Source organism: Podarcis gaigeae (assembly GCF_964106915.1).
Source record: "Podarcis gaigeae genome assembly, chromosome: 16".
In the NCBI taxonomy this organism is placed as follows: Eukaryota; Metazoa; Chordata; class Lepidosauria; order Squamata; family Lacertidae; genus Podarcis; species Podarcis gaigeae.
Genome location: NC_139693.1, coordinates 23286660 through 23302383, shown reverse-complemented (window position 1 = coordinate 23302383; position 15724 = coordinate 23286660). Strand labels below are relative to the sequence as shown.

General features: G+C 47.1%; 1 protein-coding gene across 2 annotated transcripts in view; it reads left to right on the top strand.

The window, feature by feature from the left end:
- The window catches only part of CABP7 (calcium binding protein 7), a 51659-nt gene extending 36347 nt beyond the window's left edge, over positions 1-15312 (top strand). Inside the window, exons 2-6 of one of the 2 annotated variants that reach the window (XM_083717703.1) lie at positions 2414-2557; positions 8219-8331; positions 8406-8474; positions 10474-10627; positions 15122-15312. In XM_083717703.1, coding sequence (XP_083573829.1) covers positions 2414-2557; positions 8219-8331; positions 8406-8474; positions 10474-10627; positions 15122-15249 — 608 coding nt within the window. In that variant the 3' untranslated portion in view covers positions 15250-15312. The remainder of the gene's footprint in view (positions 1-2413; positions 2558-8218; positions 8332-8405; positions 8475-10473; positions 10628-15121) is intronic. The other variant, XM_083717704.1, reaches the window with a different exon arrangement.
- The last annotated feature ends 412 nt before the right edge of the window (positions 15313-15724 follow it).

The window sequence follows — 15724 nt, the reverse complement described above, 5'->3', positions numbered from 1 at the left end:
AAGTGGTCCATGGGGGTCATTTAACCGGCCCCTGAGCCGCCCCAAAACTGACCTGCCCGCTCACCGAGTACCCACATGCTGCACTACACCAGCGCAGCATGGTGCGGGGAATCGCTTCCGCGGTGCCAGAAATCACATCTGCACATGCTCAGATACCGAAAATCACATCTGCGCATGCTCAGACACTGGAAATTGCATCTGCGCAGATGCAGACACAAATCATGGCTGTGCACGCTCATGCGCGTGCGCAATCTGGCCCACAGAGGGATCTCCACTGGAGTGAACCGGCCCAGGTGAGGTGAACCTTGCCGACTCCTGCTGTAGAGGCATCATGATTATTTGCCACTGATAGCCTTAACCTTCATGAGCATGCAGCTTCAAGCAAATGAGAATACATGTTCAATAAATAGCAGATGTTGTCTAACTCCCCTCCAAACAAATCAGAACGAATGCTCAATAAACAAGTCATCTAGAAGCAACCTAAGTGTTTTGTCTGTTTGGAAGAGGGGGGATTCTGTGCCTCATTGGGTTTTCTCCTGTGTGTGTGTGTGTGTGTGTGTGTGTGTCCATGACAGTTTTTGATTTCCAAATGTGCCCTCAAGGCCACAAAGAGTTAGGAGCCCATAAATCCACACATAAATAATACATTGCCACCTTGCCTGGATGGGGTTTCTTGTGTGTAATTAAATGGTAGCTTAAGCAAGGAGGGACTGCCTTTGTTTCTGACATCTAACCTGATCTCCTTGCCAATTTCCTGGAATGAATCTGAAAGCAAGGCGTTTTACTGCCCATAAATTTCAAGTGAGGTTTACGAGATGCTGAGGAAGACAAGAGAGGGATGGCTGTTACCCTTTCACCCTGTTCATCTCCCACCAGAGATATCTGGCTGGCTGGTGGCTGCTGGAAGCAGCACACAGGAGCACATGCAGTTCTAGTAAGGACACAAAACAAGTGAAGATCATGCCACCCTTTGCATGGAACCAGGTTGTTGCTGTTGTTTAGTCGTTCAGTTGTGTCCAACTCTTCGTGACCCCATGGACCAGAGCACACCAGGCACTCCTGTCTTCCACTGCCTCCTGCAGTTTGGTCAAACTCATGCTGGTAGCTTCAAGAACACTATCCAACCATCTCGTCCTCTGTCGTCCCCTTCTCCTTGTGCCCTCAATCTTTCCCAACATCAGGGTCTTTCCCAGAGAGTCTTCTCTTCTCATGAGGTGGCCAAAGTATTGGGGCCTCAGCTTCAGGATCTGTCCTTCAATTGAGCACTCAGGGCTGATTTCCTTAAGAATGGATAGGTTTGATCTTCTTGCAGTCCATGGGACAGGTAGCTGTTCTAAAATGTTATAAGCATTCGAGATCCAACTTGCTTCCATCATGGGGGTTCAGAGCAAATAAAAATAAGGTTGAATAACACCATAGCCATTTAGGGGTTTTAGTTTAGAGAGGTGGCATCATAGACATTTATAAAATTATGTGTAGCATGGAGAAAGTAGATAGAGAAAAGGTTTTATCCCTCTTTCATAACACTGGAACTCAGGGACATCCAGTGAAGCTGAAGATTGGAAGATTCCAGACCAAGACCTCTAAAAGGAGTTTTGTCAGGAACAGCCCTGTTTCCATGCCCTGGATTTTCTGAGAACAGAATGTTGAACTAGATGAGCCACTGGCCAGATTCAACAAGCTCCTCTTATATTCTTATATTATCTGGTAGGGATGGGTGTGAGATTCAATTCCATTACAGTGGTACCTCGGGTTACATACGCTTCAGGTTACAGACTCCACTAACCCAGAATTAGTGCTTCAGGTTAAGAACTTTGCTTCAGGATGAGAACAGAAATCGTGCTCTGGCTGCGTGGCAGCAGCAGAAGGCCCCATTAGCTAAAGTAGTGCTTCAGGTTAAGAACAGTTTCAGGTTAAGAACAGACCTTCAGAATGAATTAAGTACTTAACCCAAGGTACCACTGTAGTATCAAAAGGCAAACCACCTGATTCTCACTTTCCAAAACAGTACTAGGCCTTTGAAAGTTGCACTTTGCCAAATGTTGAAATGTAGCATTGTGTTCAACCAAGTAATGTGTACAAAACTGCATATTCTGGGGTAAAGTGTGCATTAAAATGTATACATTTAAAAAACCAATAATAATACAAAAATGCATTCTGCTTTGCAAAACCGTGTACACTAGGAAAAATTGCATACAAATATGCCTGTCAAGAGAAATTCACACTAAAATTATGGTGAATTTTGATGTGGACTTGTTTCTGAAAAATTTGCAGCCTAATGTGGAAATGAGGAGAACTAAACTTTAAAATGGGGGGGGGGGTGGAGAAACCAAAATTGACAAATATGCCTATCTGCAAGGCCTGGTCACAAACCCTAGTAGCCTAAATAACAACCTTTTCTCTCTCCTTACAGAGATCCGTGAGGCATTCAAAGTTTTTGACCGGGATGGCAACGGTTTCATCTCCAAGCAGGAACTGGGCACAGCAATGAGGTCCCTTGGCTACATGCCCAATGAGGTGGAACTGGAAGTCATCATCCAGAGACTAGACATGGATGGTAAGACTTTTTGGAGGGGGGTGGGAAAGGTTTTGGATGCTCCCCTCCCCCTCTTGTTGCTCTTCTCTTTTGAATCAAACTCCCTGTTTCTTCTGTGTGCTCTCCTCCCTGACTAGCCTTCCCCCAGTCTGGTGTCCTCCAGATGTTGTGGACCAGCCAGCAAAGACTCCCACTCCTGGGGGAAGAAATGGCATTTGGGAGGAGTGATCTGTCCCTGAAGGCATAAAAGGCTTCAGTCAAGTCCCAGGCACTCTATGAGCAAGTAGCTCACTTAGAGCTCTCCATGGTGCTGAAACTACTGGCCAGCCTTGTGCTCATTTGTCAAATCCCTGTGCCTTCTCCCTGGTGCTATTAGGCATGGATGCGGGGAACAGAGAGGCGACATGTTTCGGGGAGGGTGCTCAATCTTGATCCTTCTTATCCCACCTTCACCTCACACCTTTCCCCCTTCTGTTCCTAGCTTGCTCAGCCAGGCTGCCTTCCCTCCCGCACTGAACTTCATGAGCGTCCCCGGCTGATGTGCCTCTAATGTGACCATTGCCAGAGCTATTACAGATTTGATGTCCCCCAGCTAAAGGGAATATTTGTCTTTCAGAAAAGAGTCTCATCCCAGAGTTGTAAAAAAAGGTTGACAGCTCCATAAAATTCAAGCTGCGAATTTGCCAGCGCTCAGAATTGCTCTTATCTCTGGGCTGCTTTCCATGGAAGGGATTGATATTAAAGGTGGCAAAACTGACCCTACTTGGCTGGCTCCAGAGAGTAAGCCAACTGGACTCGGGTCCCTGGCCCACAGATTCAGGAAGGGCCCATTCATAGGGGCAAGGGGCACCCATGGAGTAGCTGAATTCTATCCCTTCTTTTGCTTGTCTACCTTATGTGATGGCCCCCATTAGCTACTGTTTTAGAAGGCTGCAAAAGAGGCACAATTTCCCCTCTTGCACCACCTGAAGCTGCTGGGAGTTGTAGTGCAAAATAACTAGAGGGCTCCAGCTTGGGGAAGACTGCTTAATTAGGGGAAAGGCCATAGCTGAATGGTAGAGCTTCTTTTTTACATGCACAAGATCTCAGGTTCAATCCCTGGCATCTTCAGGTAGGGCCAGGAATATCCTCAGTCTGAAACCCTGGAGAGTTGCCACTAGTCAGTGTAGACAATACTGACCTAGATGGACTAATGGTGTGACTCAGTTTAAGGCAGCTTGCTGCATTCCTAATTGTAGCTCTGTGGTAGAGCATCTAGTTTACATGCAGAAGGTCCCAGGTTCAATCCCCAGCAGTTCAAGGTAGTGCTGGGAAAGTCTCTTGGCTGACAACCTGGGGAGCCACTGATGGTCAGTGTAGATAATTCTGAGCTGGATAGACAAGTGGTCTGACTCAGTATAAGTTAGCTTCCTTTGGCACAGCACATGCATTGCATGCAAGTGGTCTCCCGTTCGATCCCTAACATCTCAGGGTAGGGCAAGGAAACCCTGGAGAGCTGCTGTCAGTCAGCACAGATGATACAGGAGCACATGGACCAGTGGTCCGACTCAATGTAAGGCAGCTTCCTATATTACTAACTTTAGCTCAGTCAGTAGAGCACCTGCCTTGCATGCCAAAGGTTCTGGATTCAATTCCTGGCATTTCCAGGTGAAGCTGGGAGAGAGCAGTGCCTGAAATCTTGGAAGGATGCTGCCAGTCAGTGTAGATGATATTGAGCTACATGGCCCAAGGTCTAACTCAGTATAATACAGCTTTCTATCTCCATCTTTTAGTAGCAGTCAATTATAGGTGCATGCAAAGGAAAGCCATGGTGGCAAAGTGGATTTGAGGAGCAGGTGTCTGCACAGGGGTATTATCCAGCTCAGTAGCGATGCCTTGGCTGGCAACTCCTGTGTGCCAAGGGGGCTTGCCCAGGAAATTGGTTCTCTCTCACACACACACACCGGCTGCCGGTTTCGCCCAGCAGCTGGGGGAATGACAAGTATCTTTCTGAGCAGCCCAGTGGTGACTATAGGTAATCCATAGTTTCTGGATAACCCAGCCCACCTTGGCTCTGCACTGGCAAAAAGCACATCAGCTTGAATAGGGACATTATTTTCAAATATGTTTGGGGAAAATAGTCTGAGACCTCAGAAAGCTACTGCCAGTGGGAATAGGCAGTGGTGGACTAAGTGAACAAGTAAGCTGACGTGGTCTAAAGGAGTTTCAAAAATCACCCCCGATGTCTGAATTGATCCTAAGTTCACAACCTGAAAACAGCTTTAGTTGAAAGGCCGTTGCTCAGCAGCAGAGTATCTGCTTTGCATATGCAGAAGGTCTCACAGGTTCAATCCTTCAATACAGTCATACCTCATGCTGCATCCGCTTCATGTTACGTTCTTTCAGGATATATCCCGTGGCGACCCGGAAGTACTGGAAAGGGTTACTTCCGGGTTTCGCCCCTCGCGCTTGCGCAGAAACGCAAAATGACGTCACACGCATGCACAGAAGCAGCGAATCGCAACCCGCATGTGCACAGACGCGCCACAGCGGCTTGCATTCTTTTCATTGTAAATGGGCCTCCAAAACAGATCCTGTTCGCAACCAGAGGTACCATTTGTACACACCTTTTGGTGCCAGGCAAAAACATTCTTCTTTAACCAGGCCTTTGGCTGATTGACGTCCAATGCCCTTTTAAAATGTGTTGAGGGCAGGGATTATAGGGTTGTTCTTGTTTTTATTTTGTGTTTTGTGTTTTTATTTTGTGATTTTATGTTGTCAACTGCCCTGAGACTGGTGAGCATAGGACAGAATACATGTTAAACAAACAAACTATCCATGACATCTCCAGGTAGGACTGTGAAAGACTCCTCCTGCCTGAAACCCTGGAGAACCACTCTGTCAGGGACTGGACTGAACAGGAAGAATGGAAATTGAGCCCTCGGTCTGATCAGCTCCTCTCAGAAGAGGAGGAGGAGTGGGAAATTTTGACCCCCATGTCTCCAGCAGTTTCAGGAGGAGAGGGAGACATGGATGATGCACAGCAGAATGAGGAAATGTCTAGTTACGAGATAGTGGAGGAGGGAGAAGTTAGAGAGCAGACAGCAGAGATCTCCCTGGAGAGTATGGGAAACCCTCCTAGTCCAAGGGCTCGCTGGTCCCTCCATGTTCAAGAACAGAGAATGCAGAGGGATGTGACTCCTGTGACTTCCCGTAGGTTTCCAGGATGTTGTGGGAAACAGAAGAGGAGGGACTCAGAGTAGCCAACGTCTCCTATGCATGGAGACGTAGATCCTTTGTCTTGCAACCAGATGACTGAATCAAAAGCCGTAAAATACGAACAGTTTGTTCTTCTTGCCTCTGAGGCTACCGGGGGACAAGAGGATACTGTCAGGAGCTTGTCCTACTCTCGAGTAGGACCCTGGCAGAGACACATGCCCGACTGGCATGTTCCCTCCCTCCTGGTCAATCGTTTGGGAGCTTCAAAAGCTTTCTTCTGCCCAAACATCACAGCGATCGAAGCCAACAGACATCGGCACACTTAGGGATCCGCAGAGTCTTCGCAGCTTGTGTAACAGACCTCAGCAACTCGGCATTTTGGCTAAACTACCTTACTTACATATAAACACACATGGAGCACTGCAACCTGGCTCCCTCTCACTCTAGCATCAGACAGCAAAGAGAAAAAGAACAAAGGATAATAGTCCCACTTCACGGAACACAGCAACACAAACATCCTGTCTCCATCACTTTCCACTCTGTGGAGTCAAAACATACACCATCATGTGATAGACAAAAATCCCATGACTGCAATAATGGAGCAGGAATTCTAACAGATACTCCACACTTGAAACACTGCCAGTCAATGTAGACAATGAACCAATGAACCAACCAATCGATGAACCAATAGTCTGACTCAATACAGTGAAGGGACGTAGCATCTCCTTTGCATGCCAAAAGTCCTAGGTTCAATCCTTGGCATCTCTGAGTATGGCTGTTCTCCACTAAAGATGAGATGGGTCCTAGGGCAAAGGTGGTATTTCAGTGGTAGAACATCTGCTTTTCATGTAGAAGGTCCTAGTTTCAATCTGTGACATCTCCAGGAAGTTCTGGGAAAGACTCCATCCTGAACCCTGGAAAGCAGCTGCCAGTCAGTGTAGACAATACTGGGCTGGATGGACTAATACTCTGACTCAGTATAAGGCAGCTTCCAGTGTTCCTGCACTGATCAGCTGGAGAATAATATACCTTCATTTTCTGCTGCCGCCTCTGGGCTGCCTTTGTTGCAGTGACAGATTAACAGAGCTGTCCGTGTAATGGAGATAATTAACTCTGGCATTCCCCAATAATTATCCAGAGGCCATGCCAACTCATCTGATCTACTCACCAGATCACCAGGGTAGATAGAAGATCCCCAGAGGGATGGTGTTTTCAGCCCAACTCTATTTCCTAGGTTATTGACTTCCTTGCTGGATTTTAATCTGTGAGCTGGTTACCTAATGGGGTTTTGAACCTTTGTGCCTGTTTCTTCGGGGGCAGCAGGGAATGAGGGGGGGGCCCGGTCCAATCAGAAGGAATGGCTGTTTCTCAAGGCAGCTGGGATGCAAGATCAAAGGCAGTGAAAGGCAGTGTGTGAAGTGATACAGACGGTGGCAAAGCATCTAGCTAGCATATATATTTATCTCCTAACACATGCACTAATGGGAACTGAATTGGTGGTTGAGTGACCAAGGATGAGATATATAGGGGTCATGGCAAGTAGCTTGATGAAAATGTTGACCCAGCGTGCCTATCAGCTGCGGAGGGGAAAGGTGAATTCCATGCTAGGGGTCATTAGGAAAGGGATGTAGAATAATTATTATTATTATTATTATTATTATTATTATTATTATTATTATTATTATTATTATTATTTTAAACTGCCAGTGTCATAATGCAGTTGTACAAATCTATCCCTGACCCATAAAAATGGACCCTGTGTTTATATCTTTGAATCGCATTAACAGTGTGTTTGTTTGTTTGTTTGTTTAAATAAATAAATAAATAAATAAAGCAACCTTACAGAAGAAGCTATCTGGCTAACACAACGTATCATTTGGACCTCAGAAAACATTTTGTGTGAAAGCAAAGCTAAAAAGCAAACATATCCCTTCTCAAACTATTTAGAGACAAACAAAAGCAAGAAATAACTTACCATATAAATATAAATGTAAGACTGTCATCACGCAGGTGGTTGGCAAGCAATGCAAGCAGGGGAGGTAACCCCTAGTAAAAACACATACAGTGGTACCTCGGGTTAAGTACTTAATTCGTTCCGGAGGTCCGTACTTAATCTGAAACTGTTCTTAACCTGAAGACCACTTTAGCTAATGGGGCCTGCTGCTGCTGCTGCGCCGCCAGAGCACGATTTCTGTTCTCATCCTGAAGCAAAGTTCTTAACCCGAGGTACTATTTCTGGGTTAGCGGAGTCTGTAACCTGAAGCGTATGTAACCCAAGGTACCACTGTACTTCTAACACTAGTATGCCCATTTGGTTGTTTTATATGAAGCATTGCTAAGAACAATTCTTGCCTTCCACAAAGAAGCTGCCTGCCTGTGAATTGTTTTTAGTTATTTTAGTATTGTGTTTTTATATGGTTTTAACCTGCCATGGGGACCTGGTGCTGCCTCGTTTTCACCTGTGCTGGTGTCTGTCATTTCCAGGCGATGGACAAGTGGACTTTGAGGAGTTTGTGACGTTGCTTGGCCCCAAACTTTCCACATCCGGCATCCCAGAAAAATTCCACGGCACTGATTTTGACACTGTGTTTTGGAAGGTAAGGAAACACCGATTCCCGCCCCCTGCCCCTGAAACCTGATGGTTTGGCCCTCTTTCTTGATTTTACTGCAGATATATGTACTGAAGATGCGTATTTTCCCGTTTTTCATGGTGACTGGAACTGCTGGTTCACACCAGGAGGTAGGCATCACCATTTTCCTTAATTATGTCATGCTCCTTCATGCTTCCCAGCTCAATTTCCATCTCACAGAGGAAGGGAATGGGGATTCTTCAGGGTGTTTCTACATTTTATGGCATCCTCCCCTCAGCCTGGTGCCATCCATGTGTTTTGGACTACAACTCCCATCAGCCCCATCTGCATGGCCTTCTACTCTTTGAGGTAGGGATGGAATCTGGGAGAAGTGATGGTGAAGTCAAACAGGTTTCAGTCATCATTGGAGCAAGCAGCTCACTTAGAGCTCTCCATGGTGCTGAAACTACTGACCTGCATTGTGCCCTGTGGAAGGACATTAGCCTATCAGGGATGGTGGACCTGTGGTCCACCAGATGTTGATGGACTACAGCTCCCATCATGCCTGACCATTGGCCATGCTGGCTGAGCCTGATGGGAGCTGTAGTCCAACAACATCTGGATGGCCACAACCTCCCTGTCCCAAGCCTATATGAAATCCTAGAACAGCCTTCCCAACCTGGTGCCCTTTAGATGTTTCAGACTACAATTCACATCAGCCCCAACCATGTTCTTATCTACCCTACTATCATACAGCAGTGCTGGTTTGGGGCTGATGGGAACTGTAGTCCAAACCCTCTGGTTTTGTAGTCCAAAACCAAGTTGAAGGAGGCTGTTGCTGGGTTTGGCACCCTGTCTTTAAAACAACGTCCATAGGATCACTTTTAGCAAATCAATATATCAAAACACTCTATTCCCTCCACCGTTTTCAAGTAGCCCCATTTGTGCAAATATGCCACACAGCCAGTCTGTGATGGCCTGCCACCTTCCTTTTAAAAGATCCGTGGGTCTAGAATTACAAACACCAGTCATTGACTAAGGATCTTCTCTCTTTTATCTTAAGATTCATAGCATTGAGCCTGTTCATGCAAAGCCCTAACCATGGCTCAGTAGTTTCTTCACGTGAACCTCATTCCTCTTGGCCAGGGACGGAAAACCATTTCCAGCCAGTGGGATGGATATGTATTTATTTATTTATTTAAAAATATTTACATGCCGCTGTGTCAGAAAAATCTATAACAAAGCGGTTTCCAGCGATAAAACCATAGAATAAAAACCATAACAAAGGTTAAAAAAGACATCAATTAACCATTTTGGAAAGATGTACTCTTAATTGCCTACATAGGCCTGGCACAGTAGTAAGGTTTTCAGCATAGAATGTGCCTGCTGAATATCTATTGGCAATGAGTTCCACAAGACTGGCCCAGTAACATTAAAGGTTCAGTTTCTTGTTGCTGTCAAATGAGTCTCAGCAAGTCAGGGAATGGCCAACGATGCTCCTGCAGATGATCTCAGATACTGATCTGGGGCATAAAGGTTCAGGCAATCCCTGTGGTACCCTAGAGCTAAGTTCTTCAGGGCTTTGTAAATTAACCTTGAACCTGGCTTGGTAGTAGATGGGCAGACAGTGCAGCTGTTTTAGCAATAGTGTCTCATGTCCTCGACCAGAAGCTCCTGTCAGCCGTCTAGCCACTGCATTCTGCAGACCCGCACAGAGTGCATTACAGCAATCCAGCCTTGATGTTACCAATGTATGGACTACAGTGGTTAGGCTATCCCTGTCCAGGAATAGCTATAGTTGATGACGCTGATAAAATGGTCCCCCAACCTCCCCTGCCCAGAGCTGCTTTGAGAGGTGGATAGAGCCACCTACCTGTCAGTCACCTGACATCACAATGCCATCAGGTAGCATATTTTCCTTTGCCCATGTGGTTTGAAATGGAACCGGAAGTCATTCCTTGGATACAACCCAATTTCCCATCATATCCAATCATTGGTCATGCTGGCAAGGGCTGATGGGAATTGTAGTCCAACAACATCTGGAAGTCACCACATTGGCTAACCCTGGTGTATGTGTGTGTATGTGTGTGCTCCCTGGCTCAACCAAAGCTCCATGCAATGGATTCAGGAGCTGTGACCATCCTGTGACGGCTGTTCCTACCTCTGCAGTGTGACATGCAGAAGCTGACGGTTGACGAGCTGAAGCGGCTGCTGTACGACACTTTCTGCGAGCACCTCTCCATGAAGGACATTGAGAACATCATCATGACGGAGGAGGAAAGCCACATGGGGAATGCAGAGGAGTGTCCAGTTGATGTGGAGAGTAAGCAAATCTTTGCCAGCACTTGGATCGCTGGGTGCCATGGGATTTAAATTTGGGAGCCACGGAAATCATGGGAGCCATGGGAGCTGGACATCAGCTCCATACGTACACTTCTACCAGCTGGCCATAAAAGGGAACTACTTGCCCTTCAATCCGATAGGCAGGAGCATCTAGGTAGAAGCCTTCCAGCCAAGGTATCAGGTGATGGGGAAGGAGCCAATCTCCGGCATCTCCCTGTAGGTAGGATAGGGGTTCTTTCAACTGAACTAAAAGTACTCTGGGACGCAGGTGGCGCTGTGGGTTAAACCACAGAGCCTAGGACTTGCCGATCAGAAGGTCGGCGGTTCGAATCCCCGTGACGGGGTGAGCTCCCATTGCTCGGTGCCTGCTCCTGCCAACCTAGCAGTTCAAAAGCATGTCAAAGTGCAAGTAGATAAATAGGTACTGCTCCGGCGGGAAGGTAAATGGCGTTTCCGTGCGCTGCTCTGGTTCGCCAGAAGCAGCTTAGTCATGCTGGCCACATGACCTGGAAGCTCCCTCAACCAATAAAGCGAGATGAGCGCCGCAACCTGAGTCAGCCACAACTGGACTTAATGGTCAGGGGTTCCCTTGCCTTTAAAAGTACTCTGGGAAGCCACATGGTTGTCCCTCAGTACCTCTCTCCATCCACCTAGATCTGATCCAGGACTCAGAGGGATGGAGAACTTTGGCCCTAGAGAAGTTGTTGGACTCCAATTCCCATCATCCCTACCTAGCTTAGCCAACAGTCAGGGATGGTGGGAGCTGTAGTCCAGCAATCTCCAGAGGGCCACAGGTTCTTTACCCCTGCAGTACTATATACCTGGGCAAGAAGCGGTTCTACAGGGTCTCTGGCTGGTATGTTCCCTGGCCCTGCTACACCAAAAGAACCAGTACTTATGCATAATGTTCATAAAGTCCAGACTCAGGATAAATCGAACTAGACAGCAACCCTCCAGCAGGTACTCAGTGGTTCAGGAAGCTTCCTCACCTAGAGACCCACACTGTTAAACTGAGTGGGGCAAATTAGCTCAGCAACCACCAGTTGTCATGAATTCAACCTGAGACCTTCTGCATGCAAAGCAGATGCTCTACCACTGAGCTAAGGTCCTTCATTGACGTTTTTCACTTTTAGCCCACTGGCTATGGTCTCTATTCCCATTTTCCCAGCTATTGGGGTATCCATCCCTCAGGCCTTCCTTTCCTCTCAACCTATTCAGGGGCATAAGGGACAGTGGGTAGCGCTGTGGTCTAAACCACTGAGCCTCTTGGGCTTGCTGATCAGAAGGTCGGCGGTTCGAATCCCCACGATGGGGTGCTTGCTCTGTCCCAGCTCCTGCCAACCTAGCAGTTCAAAAGCAGACCAGTGCAAGTAGATAAATAGGTACCGCTATGGTGGGAAGGTAAACAGTGTTTCCGTGAGCTCTGGCGCTCACCATGGTCCTCCATGCGCCAGTAGCGGTTTAGTCATGCTGGCCACATGACCCGGAAAACTGTCTGTGGACAAATGCCTGGTCCCTCAGCCTGAAAGCAAGATGAGCACTACAACCCCCAGAATCACCTTTGACTGGACTTAACCGTCCAGGGTTCCTTTACCTTTTTACCTTTACCTATTCAGGGGCATGATTCACCCGCTAGCAGCCAACCTCAAAGAGGGGAGGTAAACCATCCTTTTACAAAGGCTGTAGTATCTAACTCTCCTTAAGAAACTGCAGCACCTGGGAACCAAAAGGAAGGGCAGAGCAGGTGGTTAGCTGTTCAGTGTCCCAAAAGGACTGAGGACTGGGACAAATGCCCCACATGTCCTGTGTCGATCCGGCCCTGGCAAGGCCACAACATCAGCAAGTCCTGTCTGTTCCTGTGCTAGATCTTGCTCACTCGTCTTTTGTTTAATTAGGGAAGTGGTTGTTCTGTTTAGGCTATGAGCTGCTTTGAATACTAATGCCAATGGTGGCTGCAAGGGGACCAGTGGAGAAAGAATGGCTTTGCATGCCAAATCACACCAGCCCAGAGCGGCGGGGGGTTGGCAGTCACTGTGCAGGAAGGAGCAAGTCTCAGAAGTTGGATATATCGCTGGAAACGGATCCCCAGATATTGCAGGGAGGGCAGGTTGAAGATTTCCCATGGGCATCTGTAAGAACAGGATACAGGACTAGATGAACTACAGTGGTATCTCGGGTTAAGAACTTAATTCGTTCTGGAGGTCTGTTCTTAACCTGAAACTGTTCTTAACCTGAAGCACCATTTTAGCTAATGGGACCTCCCGCTGCCGCCGCACCACCACTGCACAATTTCTGTTCTCATCCTGAAGCAAAGTTCTTAACCTGAAGCACTATTTCTGGGTTAGCGGAGTCTGTAACCTGAAGCGTATGTAACCTGAAGCATATGTAACCTGAGGTACCACTGTATTGGCCTGATCCAGTAGGTTTTTCTTATATTCTTAATGCTTCTGAATACCAGCTACAGAAAAGCACTGGAGAGGAGAGTTGGTCTTGCACTCCGGTCCCGCATGTGGGCTTCCCATATCTGGTTGACTACCAAGTCTGCCATTGGGGGGGCAGCCCCCCCAAAAAAAAAATCAAGGAGGGGGCCAGGCCCGCTTAAAATTCCCAGGCGGCCATGCACGCATGCCACGGGGCATGCTCATGTCACACATGCAAACCACAGGGCATGCACATGACACATCAGCCCCCCATGTGAAATGAGAACACAGGCTGCAAGAAATCAGACCTGAGGCCGTATGCAGACCACAGGTTCCCCACCCCTGGCCTAGCTAACACTGAGCTGAATCAACCAACATTCTTACTTGGTGCTCTAAATCCTTTCCAACTGCTCCAAGTTACCCTCAGCATCAGTATTACAATTAGTTTATCAATTACCTTCTAAACTGCTGTCTAAAGACAATTTGCCCATAAGATAATATTTTTAAAAATGGCTTAAAACACCAAAAGCAACAAATGCAGTGGTACCTCGGGTTACAAACACCTCAGGTTACAGACTCTACTAACCCCGAAGTAGTACCTCGGGTTAAGAACTTTGCCCCAGGATGAGAACAGAAATCGTGCGCCGGTGGCATGGCAGCAGCGGGAGGCCCCATTAGCTAAACTGGTACCTCAGGTTAAGAACGGACCTCCGGAATGAATTAAATTCGTAACCAGAAGTACCACTTTACATTTAAAACAAGGCTGAAACCCTAACAAGAGCACACACATGGTAAAGACCCATTTATCCTGCTGGAGAACCTTGTTGGAACAAAAATGTTTCTGGAAAGTGCAGACAATGGGTGCCTGCCATAGCCCTGCTTCAAGAAAAAGTGTAGGCAGCAACCTGTATAAATTATGCATATATTTACATATTTTTTTTATTTTTTGCACAACGTGTTCTTAAATATATATCCCATCAATTCTATTTGGGTTTTGCTAGTCACGGGGAATACCCCAAAATAATTGTTCAGAGTGGCATTATTGGCTACCATTTTCTGATAGTTTGGAAACCCAGAATCCATGCTTCCAGGGGATTAGCAATATTTGCTGGCATGTGTCTTTTATTCCCCCAAAGAGATAATATATGCTGTAAGGGTGTGGAAGTGGAACTGAAGAACCAGGAAGCTCAAGTATTTTTTTTAAAAAAAGATTGGAGTACATTATTAATTTACTTAAAAGACCACTGTAAACAGTTAAAATCATTGGCAGGGATGTAATGACACTTGTAATGAGGAATTAATGATGGCAACTATGGATATGTAACAGTTAGATAACAGTAAAAGATGCAGAAAAACTAATTTTATTCCATGTTTGAAATGGTTAAAGATAAAATGTATAAAGTTTTGTAAAAAAAACACACATACATACATACAGTGGTACCTCTAAGTTATGAACTTAATTCGTTCTGGAGGTCCGTTCTTAACCTGAAACTGTTCTTAACTAGAGGCGTGCTTTCACTAATGGGGCCTCTTGCTGCTGCTGCGCCACTGGCACATGATTTCCATTCTCATCCTGGGGCAAAGTAGGCAACCTAAGGCCCATGAGCCACAAGCACCCTACGGGGGTCATTTAACTGGCCCACAAGCCACCCCCAAACCGAGCCGGCCGCTTGGAGAGTCCCCGAGCGCTGCACTAAACTGGCACAGAGCGGCGCGGGTACTCACTTCCGCAGCTCCAGAAATCATGTCTGTGCAGAAGCAGACACCGGAAATTGCATCTGTGCCGGCGCAGGCACTGGAAATCGCGTGCACATGCGCAATCCGGCCTACAGAGGGATCTCCGCTGGAGTGAACTGGCCCAGGCGAGGTAAACCTTGCCGACCCCTGGGCTAGAGAATCTTTAAGCTGAGCAGGTATCCTTTTTCTGCCATCCCAAAGTTATGCCACTGACCTCTATGCTCTCTCTTTTCTCATTCTCTGTTCAAACCACCCTCCTCCTCCTCCTCCTCCTCTCCTTGTTCCTCCCCTCCTCCCCTTTCCTCCCTCTTCTTCAGCCTGCTCAAACCAACAGATCAGACAGACGTGCGTCCGCAAAAGCCTCATCTGCGCCTTTGCCATTGCGTTCATCATCAGTGTCATGTTGATTGCTGCCAACCAGGTGCTGAGAAGTGGGATGAAGTAGCCACAGCTGGAAGGATGGATGGATGGATGGATGGACGGACGGATAATTGGAGAGATGGACTTCCTTGAAGAACAAATGGAGAAAACAAACTATACATATCTATAAATACCTATAGCCACGAGGGCCAGGGGTGGGATAGGGGGGGAATTGTGATTCCTCCACAGCAAGCCTCCTGCACACACACCCATAAACCCACCTCCCCTCCCTCCTATATTTGGAGGGGGCTCCCCTCCTTACCCGAGATGCTGCTGTCTTCTCTCAGCAGATAGCATGGTCTCCCCCTGGGGTGGGTCCAGCTCAGTCCGGCTGGGGAGTCCCTGGAACCACCCCCTCCCCACGGAACTTTTAAACTCAACTTTAAAAGCATGTTGACGTGCATGGAGACCCCACCCCACCTCCTAAAATCTGAGTGATGCAATACCGTGTGCTTTTATAACCAGATATTAGACTCCTACAAATATATATATATATATAT